This window comes from Triticum dicoccoides, chromosome 6B, assembly GCF_002162155.2.
Source record: "Triticum dicoccoides isolate Atlit2015 ecotype Zavitan chromosome 6B, WEW_v2.0, whole genome shotgun sequence".
NCBI classification, from domain to species: Eukaryota; Viridiplantae; Streptophyta; class Magnoliopsida; order Poales; family Poaceae; genus Triticum; species Triticum dicoccoides.
In genome coordinates this window covers 706,365,984-706,393,642 of record NC_041391.1, presented here as the reverse complement: position 1 = coordinate 706,393,642, position 27,659 = coordinate 706,365,984, and the positions used below count along the sequence as shown (strand labels likewise).

The following is a 27,659-nucleotide window of genomic DNA, read 5'->3' as shown; positions in this document are numbered from 1 at the left end:
AAATATATCCGTCCAATATATCAATCTTTATGTCTCGACCATTTTGAGACTCCTCGTCATCTCGGTGATCACATCCGGGACTCCGAACAACCTTCGGTACATCAAAATACATAAACTCATAATATAACTGTCATCGAAACCTTAAGCGTGCGGACCCTACGGTTCGAGAACAATGTAGACATGACCGAGACACGTCTCCGGTCAATAACCAATAGCGGGACCTGGATGCCCATATTGGTTCCTACATATTCTACGAAGATCTTTCTCGGTCAGACCGCATAACAACATACGTTGTTCCTTTTGTCATCGGTATGTTACTTGCCCGAGATTCGATCGTCGGTATCCAATACCTAGTTCAATCTCGTTACCGGCAAGTCTCTTTACTCGTTCCGTAATACATCATCTCGCAACTAACTCATTAGTTGAAATGATTGCAAGGCTTAAGTGATGTGCATTACCGAGAGGGCCCAGAGATACCTCTCCGACATTCGGAGTGACAAATCCTAATCTCGAAATACGTCAACTCAACAAGTACCTTTGGAGACACCTGTAGAGCACCTTTATAATCACCCAGTTACGTTGTGACGTTTGGTAGCACACAAAGTGTTCCTCCGGTAAACGGGAGTTGCATAATCTCATAGTCATAGGAACATGTATAAGTCATGAAGGAAGCAATAGCAACATACTAAACGATCGGGTGCTAAGCTAACGGAATGGGTCATGTCAATCAGATCATTCAACTAATGATGTGATCTTGTTAATCAAATAACAACTCCTTGTTCATGGTTAGGAAACATAACCATCTTTGATTAACAAGCTAGTCAAGTAGAGGCATACTAGTGACACTCTGTTTGTCTATATATTCACACATGTACTATGTTTCCAGTTAATACAATTCTAGCATGAATAATAAACATTTATCATGATGTAAGGAAATAAATAATAACTTTATTATTGCCTCTAGGGCATATTTCCTTCAGTCTCCCACTTGCACTAGAGTCAATAATCTAGATTACATATAATGATTCTAACACCCATGGAGTCTTGGTGTTGATCATGTTTTGCTCGTGGAAGAGGCTTAGTCAACGGGTCTGCAACATTCAGATCCGTATGTATCTTGCAAATCTCTATGTCTCCCACCTGGACTAGATCCCGGATGGAATTGAAGCGTCCCTTGATGTGCTTGGTTCTCTTGTGAAATCTGGATTCCTTCGCTAAGGCAATCGCACCAGTATTGTCACAAAAGATTTTCATTGGACCCGATGCACTAGGTATGACACCTAGATCGGATACGAACTCCTTCATCCAGACTCCTTCATTGGCTGCTTCCGAAGCAACTATGTATTCCGCTTCACACGTAGATCCCGCCACAACGCTTTGCTTTGAACTGCACCAACTGACCGCTCCACCGTTTAATGTAAACACGTATCCGGTTTGCGATTTAGAATCATCCGGATCAGTGTCAAAGCTTGCATCAACGTAACAATTTACAATGAGCTCTTTGTCACCTCCATATACGAGAAACATATCCTTAGTTCTTTTCAGGTACTTCAGGATGTTCTTGACCGCTGTCCAGTGATCCACTCTTGGATTACTTTGGTACCTCCCTGCTAGACTTATAGCAAGGCACACATCAAGTCTGGTACACAGCATTGCATACATGATAGAGCCTATGGCTGAAGCATAGGGAACACTTTTCATTTTCTCTCTATCTTCTGCAGTGGTCGGGCTTTGAGTCTTACTGAACTTCACACATTGCAATACAGGCAAGAACCCTTTCTTTGCTTGATCCATTTTGAACTTCTTCAAAACTTTGTCAAGGTATGTGCTTTGTGAAAGTCCAATTAAGCGTTTTGATCTATCTCTATAGATCTTAATGCCCAATATGTAAGCAGCTTCACCGAGGTCTTTCATTGAAAAACTTTTATTCAAGTATCCCTTTATGCTATCCAGAAATTCTATATCATTTCCAATCAATAATATGTCATCCACATATAATATTAGAAATGCTATAGAGCTCCCACTCACTTTCTTGTAAATACAGGCTTCTCCAAAAGTCTGTATAAACCCAAATGCTTTGATCACACTATCAAAGCGTTTATTCCAACTCCGAGAGGCTTGCACCAGTCCATAAATGGATCGCTGGAGCTTGCACACTTTGTTAGCCCCCTTTGGATCGATAAAACCTTCTGGTTGCATCATATACAACTCTTCCTCCAGAAATCCATTCAGGAATGCAGTTTTTACATCCATTTGCCAAATTTCATAATCATAAAATGCGGCAATTGCTAACATGATTCGGACAGACTTAAGCATCGCTACGGGTGAGAAGGTCTCATCGTAGTCAACCCCTTGAACTTGTCGAAAACCTTTTGCAACAAGTCGAGCTTTGTAGACAGTAACATTACCGTCAGCGTCAGTCTTCTTCTTGAAGATCCATTTATTCTCAATTGCTTGCCGACCATCGGGCAAGTCAACCAAAGTCCATACTTTGTTCTCATACATGGATCCCATCTCAGATTTCATGGCTTCAAGCCATTTTGCGGAATCTGGGCTCACCATCGCTTCATCATAGTTCGTAGGTTCATCATGATCTAGTAGCATGACTTCCAGAATAGGATTACCGTACCACTCTGGTGCGGATCTTACTCTGTTTGACCTACGAGGTTCTGTATTAACTTGATCTGAAGTTCTATGATCATCATCATCAACTTCCTCACTAGTTGGTTTTGACGTCACAGAAACCGGTTCCTGTGATGTATTATTTTCCAACAAGGGAGTAGGTACAGTTACCTCATCAAGTTCTACTTTCCTCCCACTCACTTCTTTCGAGAGAAACTCCTTCTCTAGAAAGGATCCATTCTTACCAACGAATGTCTTGCGTTCGGATCTGTGATAGAAGGTGTACCCAACTGTCTCCTTTGGGTATCCTATGATGACACATTTCTCCGATTTGGGTTCGAGCTTATCAGGTTGAAGCTTTTTCACATAAGCATCGCAGCCCCAAACTTTAAGAAACGACAACTTTGGTTTCTTGCCAAACCATAATTCATAAGGTGTCGTCTCAACGGATTTTGATGGTGCCCTATTTAACGTGAATGTGGCTGTCTCTAAAGCATAACCCCAAAACGATAGCGGTAAATCTGTAAGAGACATCATAGATCGCACCATATCAAGTAAAGTACGATTACGACATTCGGACACACCATTACGCTGTGGTGTTCCGGGTGGCGTGAGTTGCGAAACTATTCCACATTGTTTTAAGTGTAGACCAAACTCGTAACGCAAATATTCTCCTCCACGATCAGATCGTAGAGACTTTATTTTCTTGCTACGATGATTTTCAACTTCACTCTGAAATTCCTTGAACTTTTCAAATGTTTCAGACTTATGCTTCATTAAGTAGGTATACCCATATCTGCTTAAATCATCTGTGAAGGTGAGAAAATAACGATATCCGCCACGAGCCTCAACATTCATCGGACCACATACATCTGTATGTATGATTTCCAACAAATCTGTTGCTCTCTCCATAGTACCGGAGAACGGTGTTTTGGTCATCTTGCCCATGAGGCACGGTTCGCAAGTACCAAGTGATTCATAATCAAGTGGTTCCAAAAGACCATGAGTATGGAGTTTCTTCATGCGCTTTACACTGATATGACCTAAATGGCGGTGCCACAAATAATTTGCACTATCATTATCAACTCTGCATCTTTTGGCTTCAACACTATTAAGATGTGTATCACTACTATCGAGATTCATCAAAACTAGACCACTCTTCAAGGATGCATGACCATAAAAGATATTACTCATATAAATAGAACAACCATTATTCTCTGATTTAAATGAATAACCGTTTCGCATCAAACAAGATCCAAATATAATGTTCATGCTTAACGCTGGCACCAAATAACAATTATTTAGGTCTAATACTAATCCCGAAGGTAGATGTAGAGGTAGCGTGCCGACCGCGATCACATCGACATTGGAACCATTTCCCACTCGCATCGTCACCTCATCCTTTGCCAGTGTTCGCTTAATCTGTAGTCCCTGTTTCGAGTTGCAAATATTAGCAACAGAACCAGTATCAAATACCCAGGTGCTACTGCGAGCTCTAGTAAGGTACACATCAATAACATGTATATCACATATACCTTTGTTCACCTTGCCATCCTTCTTATCCGCCAAATACTTGGGGCAGTTCCGCTTCCAGTGACCAGTCTGCTTGCAGTAGAAGCACTCAGTTTCAGGATTAGGTCCAGACTTGGGTTTCTTCTCTTGAGCAGCAACTTGTTTGTTGTTCTTCTTGAAGTTCCCCTTCTTCTTCCCTTTGCCCTTTTTCTTGAAACTAGTGGTCTTGTTGACCATCAACACTTGATGCTCCTTCTTGATTTCTACCTCCGCAGCCTTTAGCATTGCGAAGAGCTCGGGAATCGTCTTATCCATCCCTTGCATATTATAGTTCATCACGAAGCTCTTGTAGCTTGGTGGAAGTGATTGGAGAATTCTATCAATGATGCTATCATCCAGAAGAGTAACTCCCAGTTGAATCAAGTGATTACAATACACAGACATCTTGAGTATGTGCTCACTGACAGAACTATTCTCCTCCATCTTGCAGCTATAGAACTTATTGGAGACTTCGTATCTCTCAATCCGTGCATTCTTCTGGAATATTAACTTCAACTCCTGGAACATCTCATATGCTCCATAACGTTCAAAACGTCGTTGAAGTCCCGGTTCTAAGCCGTAAAGCATGGCACATTGAACTATCGAGTAGTCATTAGCTCTGCTCTGCCAGACGTTCTTAACGTCGTCAGTTGCATCAGCAGCAGGCCTGGCACCCAGCGGTGCTTCTAGGACGTAATTTTCTATGCAGCAATGAGGATAATCCTCAAGTTACGGACCCAGTCCGCGTAGTTGCTACCATCATCTTTCAACTTAGCTTTCTCAAGGAACACATTAAAATTCAACGGAACAACAGCACGGGCCATCTATCTACAATCAACATAGACAAGCAAGATACTATCAGGTACTAAGTTCATGATAAATTTAAGTTCAATTAATCATATTACTTAAGAACTCCCACTTAGACAGACATCTCTCTAGTTATCTAAGTGATCACGTGACCCAAATCAACTAAACCATAACCGATCATCACGTGAGATGGAGTAGTTTTCAATGGTGAATATCTTATGTTGATCATATCTACTATATGATTCACGCTCGACCTTTCGGTCTCCGTGTTCCGAGGCCATATCTGCATATGCTAGGCTCGTCAAGTTTAACCTAAGTATTCTGCGTGTGCAAAACTGGCTTGCACCCGTTGTAGATGGACGTAGAGCTTATCACACCCGATCATCACGTGGTGTCTGGGCACGACAAACTTTGGCAACGGTGCATACTCAGGGAGAACACTTCTTGATAATTTTTAGTGAGAGATCATCTTAAAATGCTATCGTCCATCAAAGCAAGATAAGATGCATAAAGGATAAACATCACATGCAATCAATATAAGTGATATGATATGGCCATCATTATCTTGTGCTTGTGATCTCCATCTCCGAAGCACCATCATGATCACCATCGTCACCGGCGCGACACCTTGATCTCCATCGTAGCATCGTTGTCGTTTACGCCATCTATTGCTTCTACGACTATCGCTACCGCTTAGTGATAAAGTAAAGCAATTACAGGGCGTTTGCATTTCATACAATAAAGCGACAACCATATGGCTCCTGCCAGTTGCCGATAACTTTGGTTACAAAACATCATCATCTCATACAATAAAATATAGCATCATGTCTTGGCCATATCACATCACAACATGCCCTGCAAAAACAAGTTAGACGTCCTCTACTTTGTTGTTGCAAGTTTTACGTGGCTGCTACGGGCTTAAGCAAGAACCAATCTCACCTACGCATCAAAACCACAAAGATAGTTTGTCAAGTTGATGTTGTTTTACCCTTCGCAAGGACCGGGCGTAGCCACACTCGGTTCAACTAAAGTTGGAGAAACTGACACCCGCTAGTCACCTGTGTGCAAAGCACGGCGGTAAAACCAGTCTCGCATAAGCGTACGCGTAATGTCGGTCTAGGCCGCTTCATCCAACAATACCGCCGAACCAAAGTATGACATGCTGGTAAGCAGTATGACTTATATCGCCCACAACTCACTTGTGTTCTACTCGTGCATATAACATCAAACCATAAAACCTAGGCTCTGATACCACTGTTGGGGAACGTAGTAATTTGAAAAAATTTCCTACGCACACGCAAGATCATGGTGATGCGTAGCAACGAGAGGGGAGAGTTTTGTCTACGTACCCTCGTAGACCGAAGCGGAAGCGTTGACGCAATGTAGAGGAAGTAGTCGTACGTCTTCCCGGTCCAACCGATCCAAGCACCGTTACTCCGGCACCTCCGAGTTCTTAACACACGTATAGCTCGTTGACGCACCCCGAACTCCGATCCAGCAGAGGTACGGGGAGGAGTTTCGTCAGCACGACGGCATGGTGACGATCTTGATGTTCAACTGTCGCAAGGCTTCGCCTAAGCACCGCTACAATATGACCGTGGTGTAATATCGTGGAGGGGGGCACCGCACACGGCTAAGGAACGATCATGATGATCAACTTGTGTCTATGGGGTGCCCCCGCCCCCGTATATAAAGGAGGGAGGGAGGAGGGGGCCGGCCAAGAGGGGAGGCGCGCCCTAGGGGGGGCAAACCTACTCCAAGTAGGTTTGGCCCCCCTTTCCTATTAGGAGTAGGAGAGGGAAGGAAGAGGGGGGAGGAAAGAAGGAAAGGGGGGCCGGCCCCCCTCCCAATTCGGATTGGGCTTGGGGGGGCGTCCCCTCCTTTGCTCCTTCTTCCTCCCTTCCACTAAGGCCCAATAAGGCCCATATACTTACCGGGGGGTTCCGGTAACCTCCTGGAACAGCGGTATAATCCCAATCTCATCCGGAACCTTTCCGGTGTCCAAATATATCCGTCCAATATATCAATCTTTATGTCTCGACCATTTTGAGACTCCTCGTCATGTCCGTGATCACTCCGGGACTCCGAAGAACCTTTGGTACATCAAAATACATAAACTCATAATATAACTGTCATCGAAACCTTAAGCGTGCGGACCCTACGGTTCGAGAACAATGTAGACATGACCGAGACACGTCTCCGGTCAATAACCAATAGCTGGACCTGGATGCCCATATTGGTTCCTACATATTCTACGAAGATCTTTATCGGTCAGACCGCATAACAACATACGTTATTCCTTTTGTCATCGGTATGTTACTTGCCCGAGATTCGATCGTCGGTATCCAATACCTAGTTTAATCTCGTTACCGGCAAGTCTCTTTACTCGTTCCGTAATACATCATCTCGCAACTAACTCATTAGTTGAAATGATTGCAAGGCTTAAGTGATGTGCATTACCGAGAGGGCCCAGAGATACCTCTCCGTCATTCGGAGTGACAAATCCTAATCTCGAAATACGTCAACTCAACAAGTACCTTTGGAGACACCTGTAGAGCACCTTTATAATCACCCAGTTACGTTGTGACGTTTGGTAGCACACAAAGTGTTCCTCCGGTAAACGGGAGTTGCATAATCTCATAGTCATAGGAACATGTATAAGTCATGAAGGAAGCAATATCAACATACTAAACGATCGGGTGCTAAGCTAACGGAATGGGTCATGTCAATCAGATCATTCAACTAATGATGTGATCTTGTTAATCAAATAACAACTCCTTGTTCATGGTTAGGAAACATAACCATCTTTGATTAACAAGCTAGTCAAGTAGAGGCATACTAGTGACACTCTGTTTGTCTATATATTCACACATGTATTATGTTTCCAGTTAATACAATTCTAGCATGAATAATAAACATTTATCATGATGTACGGAAATAAATAATAACTTTATTATTGCCTCTAGGGCATATTTCCTTCACAACGCTGGCACCAAATAACAATTATTTAGGTCTAATACTAATCCCGAAGGTAGATGTAGAGGTAGCGTGCCGACCGCGATCACATCGACTTTGGAACCATTTCCCATGCGCATCGTCACCTCGTCCTTTGCTAGTGTTCGCTTAATCCGTAGTCCCTGTTTCGACTTGCAAATATTAGTAACAGAACCAGTATCAAATACCCAGGTGCTACTACGAGCTCTAGTAAGGTACACATCAATAACATGTATATCACATATACCTTTGTTCACCTTGCCATCCTTCTTATCCGCCAAATACGTGGGGCAGTTCCACTTCCAGTGACCAGTCTACTTGCAGTAGAAGCACTCAGTTTCAGGCTTAGGTCCAGACTTGGGTTTCTTCTCTTGAGCAGTGACTTGCTTGCTGTTCTTCTTGAACTTCCCCTTCTTCTTCCCTTTGCCCTTTTTCTTGAAACTAGTGGTCTTGTTGACCATCAACAATTGATGCTCCTTCTTGATTTCTACCTCCGCAGCCTTTAGCATTGCGAAGAGCTCGGGAATTGTCTTATCCATCCCTTGCATATTATAGTTCATCACGAAGCTCTTGTAGCTTGGTGGAAGTGATTGGAGAATTCTGTCACTGAGGCTATCATCCGGAAGAGTAACTCCCAGTTGAATCAAGTGATTACAATACCCAGAGATCTTGAGTATATGCTCACTGACAGAACTATTCTCCTCCATCTTGCAGCTATAGAACTTATTGGAGACTTCATATCTCTCAATCCGGGCATTCTTCTGGAATATTAACTTCAACTCCTGGAACATCTCATATGCTCCATGACGTTCAAAACGTCGTTGAACTCCCGGTTCTAAGCCGTAAAGCATGGCACATTTAACTATCGAGTAGTCATCAGCTTTGCTCTGCCAGACGTTCTTAACGTCGTCAGTTGCATCAGCAGCAGGCCTGGCACCCAGCGATGCTTCCAGGACGTAATTTTTTTGTACAGCAATGAGGATAATCCTCAAGTTACGGACCCAGTCCGCGTAGTTGCTACCATCATCTTTCAACTTTGCTTTCTCAAGGAATGCATTAAAATTCAACGGAACAACAGCACGGGCCATCTATCTACAATCAACATAGACAAGCAAGATACTATCAGGTACTAAGTTCACGATAAATTTAAGTTCAATTAATCATATTACTAAAGAACTCCCACTTAGATAGACATCCCTCTAATCCTCTAAGTGATCACGTGATCCAAATTCAACTAAACCATAACCGATCATCACGTGAAATGGATTAGTTTTCAATGGTGAACATCTTATGTTTATCATATCTACTATATGATTCACGCTCGACCTTTCGGTCTCCGTGTTCCGAGGCCATATCTGCATATGCTAGGCTCGTCAAGTTTAACCCGAGTATTCTACGTGTGCAAAGCTAGCTTGCACCCGTTGTAGATGGACGTAGAGCTTATCACACCCGATCATCATGTGGTGTCTGGGCACGACGAACTTTGGCAACGGTGCATACTCAGGGAGAACACTTCTTGATAATTTAGTGAGAGATTATCTTAAAATGCTACCGTCAATCAAAGCAAGATAAGATGCATAAAAGATAAACATCACATGCAATCAAAATAAGTGATATGATACGGCCATCATCATCTTGTGCTTGTGATCTCCATCTCCAAAGCACCGTCATGATCACCATCGTCACCGGCGCGACACCTTGATCTCCATCGTAGCATCGTTGTCGTCTCGCCAATCTTATGCTACTACGACTATCGCTACCGCTTAGTGATAAAGTAAAGCATTACAGGGCGATTGCATTGCATACAATAAAGCGACAACCATATATGGCTCCTGCCAGTTGCCGATAACTCGGTTACAAAACATGATCATCTCATACAATAAAATTTAGCATCATGTGTTGACCATATCACATCACAACATGCCCTGCAAAAACAAGTTAGACGTCCTCTACTTTGTTGTTGCAAGTTTTACGTGACTGCTACGGGCTTAAGCAAGAACCAATCTCACCTACGCAACAAAACCACAATGATAGTTTGTCAAGTTGGTGCTATTTTAACCTTCGCAAGGACCGGGCGTAGGCACACCCGGTTCAACTAAAGTTGGAGAAACTGACACCCGCCAGCCACCTGTGTGCAAAGCACGGCTGTAGAACCAGTCTCGCGTAAGCGTACGCGTAATGTCGGTCCGGGCCGCTTCATCCAACAATACCGCTGAACCAAAGTATGACATGCTGGTAAGCAGTATGAATTATATCGCCCACAACTCACTTATGTTCTACTCGTGCATATAACATCAAACCATAAAACCTGGCTCGGATGCCACTGTTGGGGAACGTAGTAATTTCAACAGTTTTCCTACGCACACGCAAGATCATGGTGATGCATAGCAACGAGAGGGGAGAGTGTTGTCTACGTACCCTTGTAGACCGAAGCGGAAGCATTGACGCAACGTAGAGGAAGTAGTCGTACGTCTTCACGGTTCGAGAACAATGTAGACATGACCGAGACACGTCTCTGGTCAATAACCAATAGCGGGACCTGGATGCCCATATTGGTTCCTACATATTCTACGAAGATCTTTATCGGTCTGACCGCATAACAACATACGTTGTTCCCTTTGTCATCGGTATGTTACTTGCCCGAGATTCGACCGTCGGTATCCAATACCTAGTTCAATCTCGTTACCGGCAAGTCTCTTTACTCGTTCCGTAATACATCATCTCGCAACTAACTCATTAGTTGCAATGCTTGCAAGGCTTAAGTGATGTGCATTACCGAGAGGGCCCAGAGATACCTCTCCGACATTCGAAGTGACAAATCCTAATCTCGAAATACGCCAACCCAACAAGTACCTTTGGAGACACCTGTAGAGCACCTTTATAATCACCCAGTTACGTTGTGACGTTTGGTAGCACACAAAGTGTTCCTCCGGTAAACGGGAGTTGCATAATCTCATAGTCATAGGAACATGTATAAGTCATGAAGAAAGCAATAGCAACATACTAAATGATCGGGTGCTAAGCTAACGGAATGGGTCATGTCAATCAGATCATTCAACTAATGATGTGATCCCGTTAATCAAATAACAACTCGTTGTCCATGGTTAGGAAACATAACCATCTTTGATTAACAAGCTAGTCAAGTAGAGGCATACTAGTGACACTCTGTTTGTCTATATATTCACACATGTATTATGTTTCCGGTTAATACAATTCTAGCATGAATAATAAACATTTATCATGATATAAGGAAATAAATAATAACTTTATTATTGCCTCTAGGGCATATTTCCTTCAGTCCACGCGCCCCCCAATGGACTGGTCCGAATTGGACTAGGAGGGAGCGGCGCCCCCCTACTTCCTTCTCCCCTCTTCCTCCTTTCCTCCTTCACCTACTAGGAATAGGTAAGAGGAGGGGAATGCTACTTGGATCGGAATGGAGAGTCGTAGTAGGATTCCCCACACCTGGCGCGGCCCCTTGGGCCAGCCACCTCTTCCCTTCCCTCCTTTATATACGTGATCAGGGGGCACCCATAGACACACAAGTTGATCTTTAGCCGTGTGCGGTGCCCCCCTCCACAGTTTTCCACCTTGGTCATATCGTCGTAGTGCTTAAGCGAAGCCCTGAGCCGCTTCATCATCACCGTCACCATGTCGTCATGCTGACGGAACTCTCCCTCGGCCTCAGCTAGATCTAGAGTTCGAGGGACTTCACCGAGCTGAACGTGTGCAGATCGCAGAGGTGCCATGCGTTCGGTACTTGAATGGTTGGATCACGAAGACGTTCGACTACATCAACCGTGTTACTTAATGCTTCCGCTTTCGGTCTACGAGGATACGTGGACACACTCTTCCCTCTCGTTTCTAAGCATCACCTAGATAGATCTTACGTGATCGTAGGAATTTTTTAAAAAATTACCGTGTCCCCCAACAAAGACATACATCAAGTGTTCTCAAATGCTTAAAGACTCAATCTGATAAGATAACTTCAATGGCAAAACTCAATCCATTACAAGAAGGTAGTGGGGGAAAAGCATCATAGGATCCAACTGTAATAGCAAAGCTCGCGGTACATCAAGATCATGCCATATCACGAACACGAGCGAGAGAGATCAAACACATAGCTACCGGTACATACCCTTAGCCCCGAGGATGAACTACTCCATCCTCATCATGGACACCGCCGGTATGATGAAGATGGCCACTGGTGATGGATTCCCCCTCCGGCAGGGTGCCGGAACAGAGTCCCGATTGGTTTTCGGTGGCTACAGAGGCTTGCGGCAGCGGAACTCCCGATCTAGGTTATGTTCTGGAAGTTTGGGGATATATAAGAGGTGTTGGCGTCGGGAAAAAGTCAGGGGGTCCACGATGTAGCCACGAGGTAGGGGGCGCGCCAGGGGGGTAGGGCGCACCCTCCACCCTCGTGGTGGCCTCGGGACTCTTCTGGTCCATCCCCGATGCTTCATGGGCTTCTTCTGGTCCAAAAATAATCTCTGTAAATTTTCAGGTCAATTGGACTCCGTTTGATATTCTTTTTCTGTGATACTCAAAATACAAGGAAAAACAAAAACTGGCACTTGGCTCTAGGTTAATATGTTAGTCGCAAAAATCATATAAAATACCATATAAATGCATATAAAACATCCAAGAAGGATAGTATAATAGCATGGAACAATCAAAAATTATAGATACGTTGGAGACGTAACAGAGGGCGACGGCGGGAGCGGCACGGGGCAGATGACGAGACGCCCGTCGCCGACTCCCGTCGGAGCTGGCCGGACCGTCCAGTAATCCTTCCCCCTCCAGTACCTATGACGGCCGTCAATGTTCCAACAGCCGCCCAGGTGTCGACAAAGCTCATCCGGCGTCGCATCGCCCCCCCTCGTCGGGTAGCCGCCGACGGTGATGCGGAACGCGTTCTGCAGGCGGCAGCCCGGCGGCACCATTAGCCCGAGGCGGATTTGCTCCTCGGTCTCCGGTGTGTCGAGGCTCGTCGGCCATGAGCCCCCACGGTCGTCATTGTTGTTGCCGCCGCCGGACGCCATGGTCGCCGCGGAGAGGGAAGATCGTCGGTGGAGGGAGGAGGGCGTCGGTGGGTGAGGTATGTGGGGTGGGGGAGGCATACGGGGAGAGGGTGAGGTGTGGGGGTGGGGGAGGCAGATGGGAAGAGGGTGTTTTAATGACGGGCGGGGGGCGGGTAGGTGACCGAAACACCGAAGTAATGCCGGCCTTAATGGCGCATCGGGGATGGCGGCTGACGCCTCGGGAACCATCACCTTGACCGACCCCACGACGCCACACAGGTCGCACGACACGTCACGTCATTTTTTCACGTTGACCTCCCGGTGACCGTCTGCATGTCGTCGTACGTAGGCGCGCCGACGCGTATACGGGCCCATCCTAACGCGGGTACAGCCCCGTGTCGCGGGCGGTGGCAATTTTATGATGTGACGATCACTACCCTTTTTAATCAAAGGGTATAGAGCGATCTCAGCCGTTGATGGATTTAGAGGGTTGTACGGAAGGAGTGGCAGAGCAATTGAACAAGCAAATAAGGAGCAGTGCAGATAGTGTGGACAGTGTTAGGATTAACTAACTTGTGCTGACTGGGTATAATAGCAGAGAGAAGCAGCGCATTCCCAGTCCACATCAAGGTCTTGCACAGCATGCATACTTTTCTTCTAGTCAAGTCAAGTTATGGCCGACAATCGACCGCGGCGAGGACGGCACGGCAGATGAGCATGTTCAATATTCAGTAATTAGCTCTCTCTGACTCATTTTCTCCATTAAAGGTTAGGAATAGATTGGCCTGCATGTTGTGACTTGTGCGTTCACTCGTGAGGCACATCATAGCAATTTTCTCCTTTGTAATCCAACGACATGTCTGAATTGCTCTGTTCCCTTTCCGTCAAATAGAAAGCGAACCTGCGGCCTGTGGGGAAAGTGGGCGCTTAGGCTTGAGATCGTCAGCATCGAGGAGGCGTGATGTTCAAACAGATTATTGTGTAACCCCATGATGGCCAAACAGATTATTGTGCCAAAGATGAGCATTTTCTACTCAAACTACCTTTGCGCCAGAGATATAACCACTTTTTGCTCAAATTAAGTTTGACATAAACCAAATAAGAGTAATGCTACAAGTACAAAAAGATATATGCTTTTACATAATTGTGGGTTTTGATTGGAAATTAAGAGGGAGAAGGGGCCCACCCCCATGAAAATCAGGACAGGGTGAGAGGTTAGTTAATTTTAAAAAAATATAGTCAGCATGTAAAAGCATGTAAATCTTTGTATGTTTAGCATTATTCATCAAATAAATGTCTTACAGGCAGGCAGCTTACACAACACCCCAACATTTGGGATACAATAATACTACTCCTACTACTACAACTCTGATCAAAACAAGTAGACCACGAAACAGCCACTTGTTTTCTTCCTTCTTAACTTCACTTTTGCTTCTTGGACATCCTGTAACCACCGACGACGCAGGCGTGGTCGTGCTCGAAGGGCTCCAGGGTCACCTGTTCCGAGGGCTCGACTCCGTCTCCTAGCCGTTCTTGCTTGAAATCCTACAACAGGGTGATCCCATCTCGCCGATGTTGTTCCTCCTGGTGACGACACGCTCAACCACTTGTTCCAGCATGTGGTGCGGGCCAGAATCCTTCACCGCCTCACTCCGCGCCACGTCGCCTTTTCGCGGGCGATGTCGTCATTCTGCCCTTGGTGGACCGGCTCGCCAAGAAGCTCTCGACTTGGCGCGCATCCCTCCTCTCGCGCGGCAAGGGCCTCGCCATGGTCCGCCACGTGCTCAGCATCATGCCCGTCCACATCCTGCTTGCCATGGCACTCAACTCGACAACCAACAAGCTTGTAACCCGTGCCATACGGGACTTCCTTTGGCACGGACGGAAAGAGGCTCGCTCGGGTAACTGTCTGGTGAGCTGGCCCCGTGTCTGCCGCCTGCTCGAGATGGGTGGCCTCGGCATCCGCGACCTGCAGCGCACTGGCACCGTGTTGTGGCTCCGCTGGCTGTGGCTCCATGCCACTGCTGATCCCCAAGGGCCATGGCGACATCTCCCGCCGCCCTGTGAGCCTGAGGCCCTGCAAATCTTTCGTGCGTCTACTGCCTGGACCATTGGGGATGGACGCACGTGCAAGTTTTGGTCCGACGACTGGCTTAATAGCGCGTCTATTGCCGAGATTGCTCTGGCCCTCGCAGCCCTTGTTCCCCGTCGCCGGAAGAAGCGGCGCCTGGTTGCGGAAGCCTTGGACTCTCAGAGTTGGATTCTTGATATTGTGGGCACCCTTCGGCCCGAGGCTTCGGTGCAGTACGTTGACGTTTGACGTCGCATGCGCCACGTCACCTTATGCCAGAAAGTTCGTCCGTAGGTTGTGCCATATGGAATCTCTTATCTCCAGCCCTTCAACATTGCTTTGAGATCCGTACTCTCCAACTAACTTGCAGAAAAATAAATTCTCTTTCTTGTTTCTCTCAAATGAAAGGACATATGGACTTCAAACTTTGCAGATCAAACAAACTTTACAACTTCAATGTGTGAAAAAACTTTCATATTTTTTGGACCAACATAAATATACAAAATGAGGATTTTTTTGATTGAAAAATATTTTTTAGCATTATAAATGCATGAAAAAATATGAAAGTTTTTTCTCACATAGTAATCAGAATGTTATGTTGTCTTGCAAAGTTGGAAATTTATACGTTGTTTCTTCTGAGAGAAACAAAACTGACAAATGCGCCTACACGGATCGCGATGCAAAAATGGATGACTAAGATAAGGGGTATCTTGTAGCTCATTCTACACAAAACCGCACTCCCACCTTATGCAGCTCCACCCCCAACTCGGTCCGATGGCGATGGATGGAGAACGGCGTCTACTCTGCGCGTTCGTGCTACCTCTGCCCTCTTCCAAGGCTCCACTTACTCGCCTTGTTCGAAGCTCACATGGAAGTTATGGGCCCCTCCCAGCGTCAAGATGTTTCTATGTCTCGTCGAACTGGACTGATGCTGGACAGCTGCACGGCTTGCCCGCCAAGGTTTGCCACACGCATCTGCCTGCGTCCTTAGCGACCAGTGTGAGGAGGACATTAGCCACCTTCTGGAGGCTTGAGTCTTCTCTCGTACCATCTAGCATGACGTCTTCGCCTGGTGTCGCATCCCCGCTGCGCCGCTGGACAGCTCCTCCAGTCTTTACGACTGGTGGTCTGCAACGGCTGATCACGCACCGCCTGCCATGCGCAAGGGCATGGGCTCCCTTGTCGCCCTTGTTGCCTGGTCCATCTGGAAGCACCGCGACTCATGTATCTTCGACGGCGCGCAGCCATCTCAAACCCGCCTTCTGCAAGTCATCCGCAACGAGGCCTGTGTGTGGGCCGCCGCTGGTGCCATGATCATCCGTGTAGTGTAGGTTTCTTGTGCTGGGGCTGAGCATCCCCATGATCCTCTGCTCAAACTGCGATCTGCACTACGCCTTCTAGCGCACGTAGTCCATGACACGCACCCCCTGTAATTTTCAAACTTCTGCCTATCAAAGGAAAGATACGCATCTTGCGTATTCGCGAAACAAAAGGGCTTGAAATGGTCGGCCTTGGTCGAGTCGATACAGTTGGCCTGATCAAAAGAAAGATATGTCAGCTTGAATTTCAAATTCAGATTTTCTAAGGCATGTGTGATTTGCATATGACAACCATACTGAAGTATGAAACTGACTACTACCTTGATGCAAATGACAAAATGGCCACCTTTCTTCAAGAAGTTTGATGCGTTAAGGGTTAAGATTCTAGCCTGTTGGAAAGAAGATGCAATGACAAGGTTCAGAAAGGCTTTCTCACAATATTAACAGGTCACCCATGTCATGCTACCAAGCTGAAGTTTGAGTACCAGAATTCCCTCAATGCGAAAACAAATTCAAAAGTATGCTCGACAATCTTACATTGTATCAAGTTAAAATGTTATTGCAGCAGCACCGTGCTCGATCGACGAGTAACGCCATCCCATCAAACTCATCACCTGGTACAGGTCTACAGCCTCAGTTACCCGGATGCGCCCATTGTTTTGTTTATCTGCTTCCACGTCAGAGGAATCCAAACGGGGGACATCTGGGAGGGAAAGTGGGTCTCCGTCAACCTTTCTCAAAAGATACAAATGTTTTCCCATGTACACACTACTGTTCCCTGACATGGTTATTAGTTCAATACCACTATCTTGGAGTATGAGCCATCACATGCCGCAACGTGGTTACTAGTTGAATACCAATGACAATGAGCCATCCATCAAATGCGCCACCCACCCACCCTTGGATGGATCAAAGCTGCTAATAATTAAAGGTAAAGAGACTCTGTACTATATATGTTTGATATTGTTAATTATCAGTAAATCTTGGTTCTGGTCCCCCTCCTTGTTCGTAGCCTGGTAGTGGTATAAGCCGGTCGATGCAATCTCTTCTTGCCCCTCTCCCTACAACTTACGCAGCCTAGCTAGTAGCTAGTTACATCCCCGCAGTTCTTCCAGGTTAGTCCTCCAGCTCTTAATTCCTTCATTTGTTGAACATTTTCTGAATCACTTTCCGGTCTTTCTCTTTCAGCACGTGTGTGTTCTTCTGAAATTTTACGTTTCCCACTGTATTTGGCTTTACTGCAGAGTTTATGCTTGACTTATTGGATGGAGGCGGATAATATAAGAATTGAACTGGAAGCACTAGAGCTCGTGTTTAATGATGCGAGTTCAGAGCCGATGAAACTGTCTTATGGACTTTTGAGATCTATTACGGACAATTTTTCTAATGAAATTGGTTGTGGTGGGTTTGGACTTGTTTACATGGTATGGTTTGTTCTCTTGCCTGTCCTGCAAATAATATATTTTTCTTTCACTTATTTACCCCAATAGGGCGTAAAAAGAACATGCTGATTCTAACAGTGTGAGTTAAACAGGGATATCTGCGAAATGGGAAAGTTGCTGTGAAGAAGTTTTCTAATCCCCATGCTTTGCCAGATAAGCAATTCTTGAGTGAGATCACATGCATACAGAAGGCGAAGCACCAGAATATAGTAAGATTTATAGGCTATTGTTCAGAAATGCATGGGGAATTGCTTGTACATAATGGAGAAAATGTAATGGCGGAGGTACAGAAGAAGTTGCTCTGCTTTGAATATGTTCCTAATGGTGACATTCGACAATATCTTCAACAAGGTACAGAGGACTTGCGTACAACTTCATTTCTCCATGTGCACTCACTTTAAGAATAAGTACCAAGCCAAATTTTGAAGTGATTTTCCTTTAGTATTGTTGTTGTTGAACCAAGTAATTTTTGCATATTTCTTGGTTAAAATAACAATTTTATTGCTTATTTATGGGACATGATCCAACATTTTGAATTTATTGTACAACTAAATTCAATAATTGTTCCAATGCCTCACGATTATATCTTCCTACCCTACTTCCCGTGGCACATAGAATAATTCCTGCACAGTAAATAAACCATTTCGTTTTGATGTATATGTCCTTGATCTCCGTGAAAGGAGATGGTTGTGGGGAATAATCAACGTGGGTTGGCTCTATTAATCCGGGTAGCAAAGCTGGGGATATTTATAGAGAAAGGCTCCGCCATGCCCGAGAAGGGCTCGGACCTAACCCGGCTTTGAATTAATAAAGCCATCAACCGGGCAGGATACAAACAGCAGCAACATACAAGCATAACAGAAAAAGAAAAAGGAATTGGGGATGCAACCCCAAACGGCATATACCAGGTGAGGAAGGTAAGCAATCGACAGGGCAGCTCGAACAACTACATTTAGAGTCTCGCCCATAAGAGCACCCGAAGCAGAGGAATCACCGACGCCCCACACTTGAAACACATCAGGACTCTGCAGATGTACAGAGTTACCACTAGAGACACGGCCGGAAGTGGAGCCCCGCAGCCACGGGACAAAGCCAGAGCTCATCAGGACCCTCTGCCCCCAAAACTAACAGAACACAGTCGCCGAAGAGGAGACCCCAATCCCCTCTAGCCCATGTTCGAGGGCGCCGCACCGCCGGACTGACAGGAGTAACAGTGGAGGGGGCACCACCTAGAGAGGTACCGGACCTGCCCGGAGCAACGACACAGCAGATGAAGTGGACCGCCACCAGGTACCAGCCAAACATGCCACACACATCCACCATGCCCCATGCCCAAGGCGGCACCTTCAAGAAGGTGACGACGCCGAAGCGCCGCTGACGCCCAGCCACATCGGTAGGGTTTTCACCGGGGCATAGGGGAGAGTGGGAGGCAGCAGGGAAAGATGAACCTCAGTGTTGCCCCCCAAGGAGGAAATGATATCAGGGACGTCATCGACACCGTGGCCACCACCGACAGCCAGGGTTTTCCCTCGAACAAAGTCCCTGCTGCCACCCACCGGAACAGCCAACAACACCACCGGAACGCGCACGCCGGAGATCCAGACCGGCTGGAGGTTGTGCACCGTGCATATCTGACGGGGGAGCACTGGGCCTCCCCCACGCTACAACCGTCGCCCACCAGACCCTCGCTGCTCCGCACAACCAAGGGGATTCGACCATCATCACCGACGGGCGCCACGACCACGGAGAAGCGCCGTCCACACCACTTCCAAGGCCGCCGCCTTAGATCCGGGCCCTCACCACCGAAAGGGAGCGGCTGAAGTCCTCGCCGCAACACTCACTGGCCGCCGCACGGGGCCCGTCTGACCGCCTTCGACAGTGGGGAGGAGAAAGGGAGGGGAAGGTGGTGGCGCGGTAAAACCCTAGGTCGCTCCCCGAGTCGCCCTCGGAACGGCGACACGAGGGGGAGGGAGGGGGTCTAGGGATATCGAGCATAGTAGAATGTGGTTCTCTAGGTCTGGTGCTACTGATTTGGGTATAAAACCCCTCGCTGAGATTTGATGTTGAAGAGGAGACATGATGGATAAGAGGCGAGTACAAAGAGACCTTGTTAGCTAGGACTATCCTCCCAGAGGTAGCTAACACGGGGCCCTTGGCTATAGTGAGCCCAGCAAGCAGCGGCCGGAAATCGAGTGAGGCCGAAGCCAAGGAAGGAGAGGCGACCAAGTCAAGCAACAACGAATGGCTGGAGTGTGGCCAGAGTGGAGAAGTGGACTTATATTGCATAGAACGTGTGTGTGGTGGGGATTATAAAATGGTATTGTAGTTGACCGAAAGGAAGCTGCTCTTCCTCCTAATATATCCTCATCTACCTACTTTCCCCTCCCGACTCCTTCCTCTCAATCTACATAAAAAATCATAGATCCATCGACCAATTGAGGGCATGTTACATCTGGTATCAGAGGCAGCAGATCTAGAGACCACGTACATGAAGGCCCACTATCAGGCCAAGCAGGCGAAGCACACCGTGGTGATGGAAGAGCAGTTTCCGACGCTCGCCAAGGCTATCAATGACGGGCAGCAGGCCAACAAGTCCAGACCGCAGGCGATCCAAGCCTCCCTGGAGCTCTGACAGCTAGGGGTGACGAACATCCAGCAAGAGGTGGATGATTTGCGCTCTCAGCTCGGCCCTGCATTGCGCTGCATCGGGCGCTCTCACGGATCTGGTGCCGGCGGGCGGCACGATGGTGTGCATGCCGTCGACTCTGGCCATCGACGACCCAAACCACCACAGACCAGCTGGCCACTTCGAGATCAAGGACACCAAAAGGCCGGCACACTGGGTTGTCACCACCCAGTTGCCATTTCCGGTCAAGGGTACGACCTTCACTGATTATCGGTTTGTCGCGCTGGATTCGAGTGCACTCGTGTAGGAGTTTGATCAACGCACTGCTCCGCTTGGTTGGTCCTTGCCTAAGTTATATTTTCCATCTTTGACAGTGAGAATCCACAGTTCTAGAAAACACATTGCGAGAATGTTTTTATGTTTATGTGGTTGAGTCAGATATGTGGGTGTGGGTCACAACTCTCCATTTCATGTGGAACTTGGCGCGTTAGTTGCAACTACATGAATCTAGGAGTACCGCCATGTCTTGGGAAGACTAGTAAGATGCCCGTGCTACGCTACGGGAACACAAATGATCAGGCGGAACATTGTTTGCTTAAGTTATAGTCAAGAGACATGTGTGTTGCAACGGGACAATAAAAAATGTGCCTAAGATTGATCAAAGCAACATTATATTGTTCATAGGTGCACATCGAGCACAATCAAACATTTGGTTTTCAACTAATAACCCCCTCGTCCAAGCCAAACATTTTCTTCTCCATCTTCACCTTTGAGGAAGACTTGTTGTTCTCCCTGTTCAACTTCCTTTACTAATTGCTTGCTCTGTCGATATTGAGAAAGCAAAGAGCATGCGGCAAATAAAAAACCCGTCTATGCAGATTTGGCAGTTGCGACAACATTGATGAGCTATGTCTCGAAATCCAAATTATTTTATATCTTGGCTCCTCTTTGATTAACACAACCTTTGCCTCCAGCCCGCATAATTCTCCGCTAGAAATGGTGACACATCGAGCACCTCATTTTTACCTAACATTAATATACATAATGAAAGAATGACAAGGTGGCAGTATCAGTATGTGTCCTCACAAATCTGTGCAATTGAACTGCGATGGCTACTGACTTCATCCTCCGGTCAGATTGGCTCAACATGTTAACACATATCATATTCCTTCACCAGCCAATGTCGCACATCTGTCATCTCTCAATGTCTATGGGCCCGCAGCCCATGGGTAACAGATACTGCAATGGTAAATGAAGTCTAAAATAAATTGATGTGCTTACATTCCAAACCACTTTCCACCATTTGAAGAAAAAGATTATATCACATATTAGTGCGTTGAAGCATGCAATACACAATATTGCAAGTGTGATCAAATACCAAATAAAATAGTTTGCTAAGTGCTTTGTAGCCCCGAACTATGTCGTAATCAGCAACTGGCCAAGATAATTCACATGAAAATAAGAGAACACAAATAAGAACACCTGATACAGAACTTGCATTCATAAGAGAGTATGTAAACACGTTCAAAAAAACATTACATGTATACAAATAATTAGCACTGTAATATAGAAGCAACATAATTGCCTGCCATCCAGAACGTATTCATATCTAATCTTATAAAATACTTAAAGTATCATTCCGAAAAGAAATTGAGACGAAACAATGCTATAGATACAATAGCAAATGTTGCAAAGTATGATATACTGGAAAGAGAAGGCAGTTCGATCACATATATGCAACTGCACAAGTAATACCTAATGAGTTCATGAGATGTCAAGGATATTTTACTCTCAATCAACAACCACACCTTGTCCTTGACGAAAGAAGATTAGATGGTGAATGGCAGTGAATCCCACATCCTCACACTCCATTTGATACGATAGCATGGCCAACGTGTGAATTCTTCGGGTGTAGTTTGAGCAACGCGGGTCCCATCTGCATACCCAATAAGAGCATCTCCAACAGCGCGCTATATAAGCGCCGCTCTGAAAATTTTGTGTTTTTGCACGCGTGCAGCTGCTCCGGGGCTCCAGCGGACGCGCAAAAACTGCGCGCGCGGCATAAGTAGTTGAGCGCGCGGGAAGAAACGACATCGTGCACCATTTATTTGTTTCGCCCACTCCCGTGCGCTGCACAGTCGAGCGCACGCGCCGCGGCTTCCACTACCCCAATCCAGGCGCTGGCGCCGCCGCCCGCACCACCCCATTTGTGCCGGCGACCATTCTGGCGCTTCCTCCTCCTATCCCCACGCCGCCGATGCTTCCTTCGTCTCCCTCTAGTCGCCACCGCCCCTCGCGCGTGCCATTCCTCCGACGAACAGCGCCTGGCCGCCCACTGCCGCTCGGCGCCCACAAGGTGTTCGACAAAACTCTTGCAAGATATGTATTGCTTGAACTTCAAAAAATTTATATGAATTTGGTGCATGTTGTATGTAGTTTTTATAGACTAGTTTAAATTCAACATTGTAGATGAGTTCGTCATATGATTCTTCCGAAGAAGAATTTGATAGTGAAGAGGAGGAGGACCTTTTGCAATGATCCTAGCTATGCACATCAATAAAAAAACCGAAGCACGGTGGTTCGGTTATGGGTCGGCAGAAAATTTGGAGGGATAAGATCGACGACGACAACAGATTGATAAGGCACTATTTTGTGGATAATCCCGTGTACCCCGATTCGTACTTCAGGCGTCGGTTTAGGATGAGTACCGAGTTGTTCAGGCACATTGCAGAGAAACTGGCGAGCCATGATCGGTTTTTCAGCAAAGGAGGAATGCCGCCGGAGAACTCGGGCATAACACCTTTGAAAAGGTGACAGCCGCTTTGCGTATGTTGGCATACATTATTCCGACTGATCTAGTTGATGACCACTTGGCCACGGGTGAGAGCCAGGCCATCATGTGCGTCAAGCACTTCGCGGTCGGAATTGTGCAAGTGTTTGGCCCGGAGTATTTGAGATCTCCCAATGCTGAAGACGTCGCAAGGCTATTGAAGATGAACAAAGCTCGCGGGTTCCCAGGTATGCTTGGCTCAATAGATTGCATGCATTGGAGTTGGAAGAACTGTCCAAAAGCATGGCCTGGGCAATTCCACGGCCAAGAAAAGGGTTCCACTATAATCCTTGAAGCGGTGGCCGATCAAGAGACATGGATTTGGCATGCTTTTTTGGAATGCCTGGATCTTTGAATGACATCAGTATTGTTAATCAGTCACCCCTCATGAATAAGATCGCAAATGGTGAACTGTCACTGGTGGAGTTTGTGGCAAATGGCCATACATACAACTATGGCTACTATCTTGCGGATGGCATCTACCCAAAGTGGCAAACATTTGTGAAGCCGTTGAAAAAACCTAAAGGTAAGAAAAATCTTGATTTCCACAATGCTCAGGCGGTGGCTAGGAAAGATGTGGAGAGAGCTTTTGGGATTTTGGAAGCCCAATTTTCCATTGTGAGAGGACCGGCTAGATTTTGGGATCAAAAGATGCATTGGTACATCATGCATGCTTGTGTGATCATGCACAACATGATCATCGATAATGAGCGTGGCTAAGATTTAGACTACTCTCAGTATGAGCTCTTGGGACATCCCATGCGAGCGCGGCGTAGGGCTGCGAGGGTGCCCGGTTTGTTGCATCCTATCATGTCATTCGATGTGCCGAAACGCATGATGATATTCAGAAGAATCTCATCTAGGAGTGGTGGGCATGGAATGGCCGACAAAGAGCATCATGATTTGTATGTTTGATGTTGTATTGTTGAACTATTTGTTGTATTGCAAGATAAACTATTTGTTTGTGAGTTGTAATAAATAAAATTGAACTATTTATTGTTGATTTATTTTGTTCGAGTTTGATCATCTTGGGTGTGTTTGGAGTGCATATGTTGTTTGTGCTGAGCGCGCGCACAGTTTTTTTGCAACGCCTGCTGGAGCGGCTCGCGGGCGCTATATTTTGTAGCGGCCGCTGGAGCCAGCACTCCGCAGCGCGCAAAAACTTGCGAATTCGGCGTTGTAAACGTTTTTTTAGCGCATTGCGTTGCGCGGCTGTTGGAGAAGCTCTAAGAAGATTTTGTAATATATTGGGCTGCATTACTGGTTTCTGGATAGTTCGAGCTGGCACACAGATCCTGAATTTTGCGTGATAGAAAAAATTAAATAAATTTGGGACGCGGCATAGTGTAGGATGAGGATCGGGAAGGAGAGGCAACTAGCAATGTGCCCATGCGTTGTAATGGATTCAAAGTAAAATACTACATTTTCACCAATTTAAAAGAAAAACACTCTAGTTTTGGTATATATATATATATACTAGTAAGTGTGCACGTGCAATGCACGTCTAATTCGAGTTTAAGTTTTGAATACTTGAAGTTGTTTGTTCCAATCCACACATTGATAATTGTGATCCTAGATGTACTCTAGAAAGTCAACTCAGTACTTCACAAACTTGTCAAAGAGTATCAAAATTAAATCGTAGTTTTCTTTCTTTGGCCATGTAAGCTCTGTAGTAGACTTACAATATTCCCCCCTTATTAATGCAAAAGCAGCTCTTGCATTCTGATCCAAAGTACCTAAAATGGCATGTCCTGGCATAAGCTTCACAAGCGACGTAATAAAATAGAATTAACCTCCGCTTCACACAACCCCATCATTTGACATGGTCTGACATTATCTAAATGCTAGTCAGTATGACGCTAAAACAAAATTGTATAGCATACAGAATAAGAGACTGCATGGATTATCAGTTAGCACAGGAACTCAAGTGAGCCAACTGATGTGTGTTTCATCATTCATGGTAAACATGCAGAGAAAAGAGTTTATACTCATCAGCCAAACATAACTAAACATTTTATAAACGGCACACACATTGTCCATACAAAAACAGGGGGAAGATATAAAAATCTTGAATTAAACCTCCAATTTGAAAACCAAGCGCACCCACCGTTGGTTGTTCTCAGCAGCACGGTAATCCAAGCCACATCTTGCAGAATGGAACCATGGAGTTGGTGTCTACTCCAAGCCATATGTCGCATGTTTGTGCTTCACCAGTCCCTGCAATTCAAAATTGGCAACTCAATAAGCCATTTCCATCAACACTTTTGTAACCACTACACTGAAATCTACAAGGAAATTGTTCAAGCATTTGTGCAACATCCAGAGAGTAAAATAATAACAATGATAGTTTCCTACCCGAAATTAAAAGAATTTGGTCTCATGTTGGGAGTGGAAGCATCATGCTGACATATCCTAGACTTGACTCATGGCGTTTGAAGGGACAGTCTGAACTTAAATAATTAGAAACAAGGTATGCAGACTCGCAAGGGGATGAAAATTTGAACAAAAAATGCTACTATTAACAACATAATGCAGGCAAATTAGGTGCTAAGATAAGGAACAAATTATTTACTTTTCTTTGCTAACGGGTTATCATTAGGTAAAGACAACAAAGGCAACACTTAGAAAATCATACAAAAAAAACTATAGGACATCTTTACACTTATACATACAGATCCCCACTTTAGTAATATAACTCAAGCCCATGGGAGAGCTACATGTTTGAAACTATCCATATTATATTATGCGTGATTGTTGATGGTACCTTCTCTTACACAAAAACTCAAAATGATGGAACTCTTTTACAGCTACTTAGTCTGATCTATGTAAAAAATGGAAAAAAAGCCAAACTGAACTTTCTTAGTTGGAACTTAGTAACATGGTCACCAACGAACTGAACTTTACCTTGCCATCAGAAAGAGAGACTTGGGGAAACTGAAATACTCATTGCGAAGGCCTCGATATCCATCAGAGAGTGGCATGCCGAGGAAGAATCATGGACGGATGGTCACCGGCCTCTCATACTCAGTGGGAAGTCCTTGACAACAATCTTGATGCCGCTGTAAACCACCATCACACCACGCCGGCCATGTCATCTTAGGCTGTCATACACGCAGCGGCTTACCTAGGACCAAAATTGAGGTGTGGCGGAGTTAGCAGGACAAACCAAATAGTCTTACAAAAAACTGCAAGCAATTCACATTCAAATTGTATTGGTGAATCACACTTATAAAACCAAATGGAGTCACAAATCTACAAACCTACAAAAATGCACATCACTATAACACTTACAAAATATCTCACACCACTAATGTTGTAGGATTCTCAGTGTCACCATGAACGAAATTGTAATGGAAGATGGCAATGTGAAATAGTACATGAGCAGTCGGGAGCTTCAAGAAATAGAATCACCTTCTTTTAATTTAACAAAGGCCACTAATCTCGGTTAAACTTGGCTTCTCCATGACGCGCTGCCGTAGGCTGATAATGCAGTATAGATAAAAGAAAACTCATACACATTTTCAATTAGCACTGACATACATTTCTATGTGTGGTGATAGAGAAAGAATCCAAATTCCCTCTGATGACCGAAATCTGAAAGACTGTAAAACATGTTTCTATTTGCAATCAACATCAGAGGATGGTTTATCAGAATATGAAGAGGAAATTAAGAATAGATGATTTGGCTGAAAGAAACAACACTCAGTTACATATTTCGCAGGCTCCTTTGATCCTTCGCTTGTGTGCAACCATGAAACCTGTCAGGCTCTGAATGCCAGATGCTGCTCCCGTGCGTCCTTAGGTGGTTCATGACGAACTGGAGGGAAACATCTGCGATTGGGCCGGAGAGGCGACGGGGATGAGGATGGAGCCGTGCGACATAGGAGCATGTGAGCACCACATGCCCAGCAGGGCAATGCTACGCGTTGCTTGAGAGATGGCAGGCAAGGCCCATAGCAAGATTTGGTGGAGAGGGAAGGGATCCATACCAAAAAAAACCGAAGTTCAAGGCGGAGTTTCCGGCGGCGCGTGGATGCAGACGACCGGCGGCGCGTAGATGCAGAGGACCGGTGGCGCATCGAGGTGGAGATCTGGCGGCGCGTCGAGGTGGAGGTGGCAACGCGTGGATGCAGACGACCGGCGGCGCGTGGATGCAGAGGACCGGTGGCGCGTCGAGGTGGAGATCTGGCGGTGCGTCAAGGTGGAGGTGGCGGCGCGTAGCACCTCCTCAGCCGCCGCCAGGCCTCTCCTTCTTCTCCCCTCTCCTCCTCTCCCAAAGATAAGCCGCTGCCGCGGTCGGCTTGACCCGCAGCCATCGGCTGGCCCTGCCGCTGCCCGTGACCGGCGCAACGCAGGCGAGCGGTTGCGCGACG

The 27,659-nt window shown here is 45.9% G+C and overlaps 1 protein-coding gene and 1 long non-coding RNA gene across 3 annotated transcripts in view; one reads left to right on the top strand and one right to left on the bottom strand.

The window, feature by feature from the left end:
* The first annotated feature begins 17,430 nt into the window (after nucleotides 1-17,430).
* The window catches only part of LOC119326274 (cysteine-rich receptor-like protein kinase 29), a 12,205-nt gene continuing 1,976 nt past the window's right edge, over nucleotides 17,431-27,659 (top strand). Inside the window, exons 1-3 of the mRNA XM_037599958.1 lie at nucleotides 17,431-17,503; nucleotides 17,633-17,812; nucleotides 17,923-18,181. Of these exons, the coding sequence (XP_037455855.1) occupies nucleotides 17,654-17,812; nucleotides 17,923-18,181 (418 nt within the window). The 5' untranslated portion in view covers nucleotides 17,431-17,503; nucleotides 17,633-17,653. The remainder of the gene's footprint in view (nucleotides 17,504-17,632; nucleotides 17,813-17,922; nucleotides 18,182-27,659) is intronic.
* Nucleotides 25,190-27,651, bottom strand: LOC119326276. Of its 2 annotated transcripts, XR_005157883.1 has the most exons (5): nucleotides 27,276-27,651; nucleotides 26,997-27,117; nucleotides 26,698-26,766; nucleotides 26,191-26,410; nucleotides 25,190-25,503 (listed from the first exon to the last, which is right to left on the bottom strand). It is a non-coding gene; the product is annotated as an uncharacterized LOC119326276 (long non-coding RNA). The 2 variants fall into 2 exon arrangements; XR_005157882.1 differs by having other exon boundaries at nucleotides 26,698-27,117.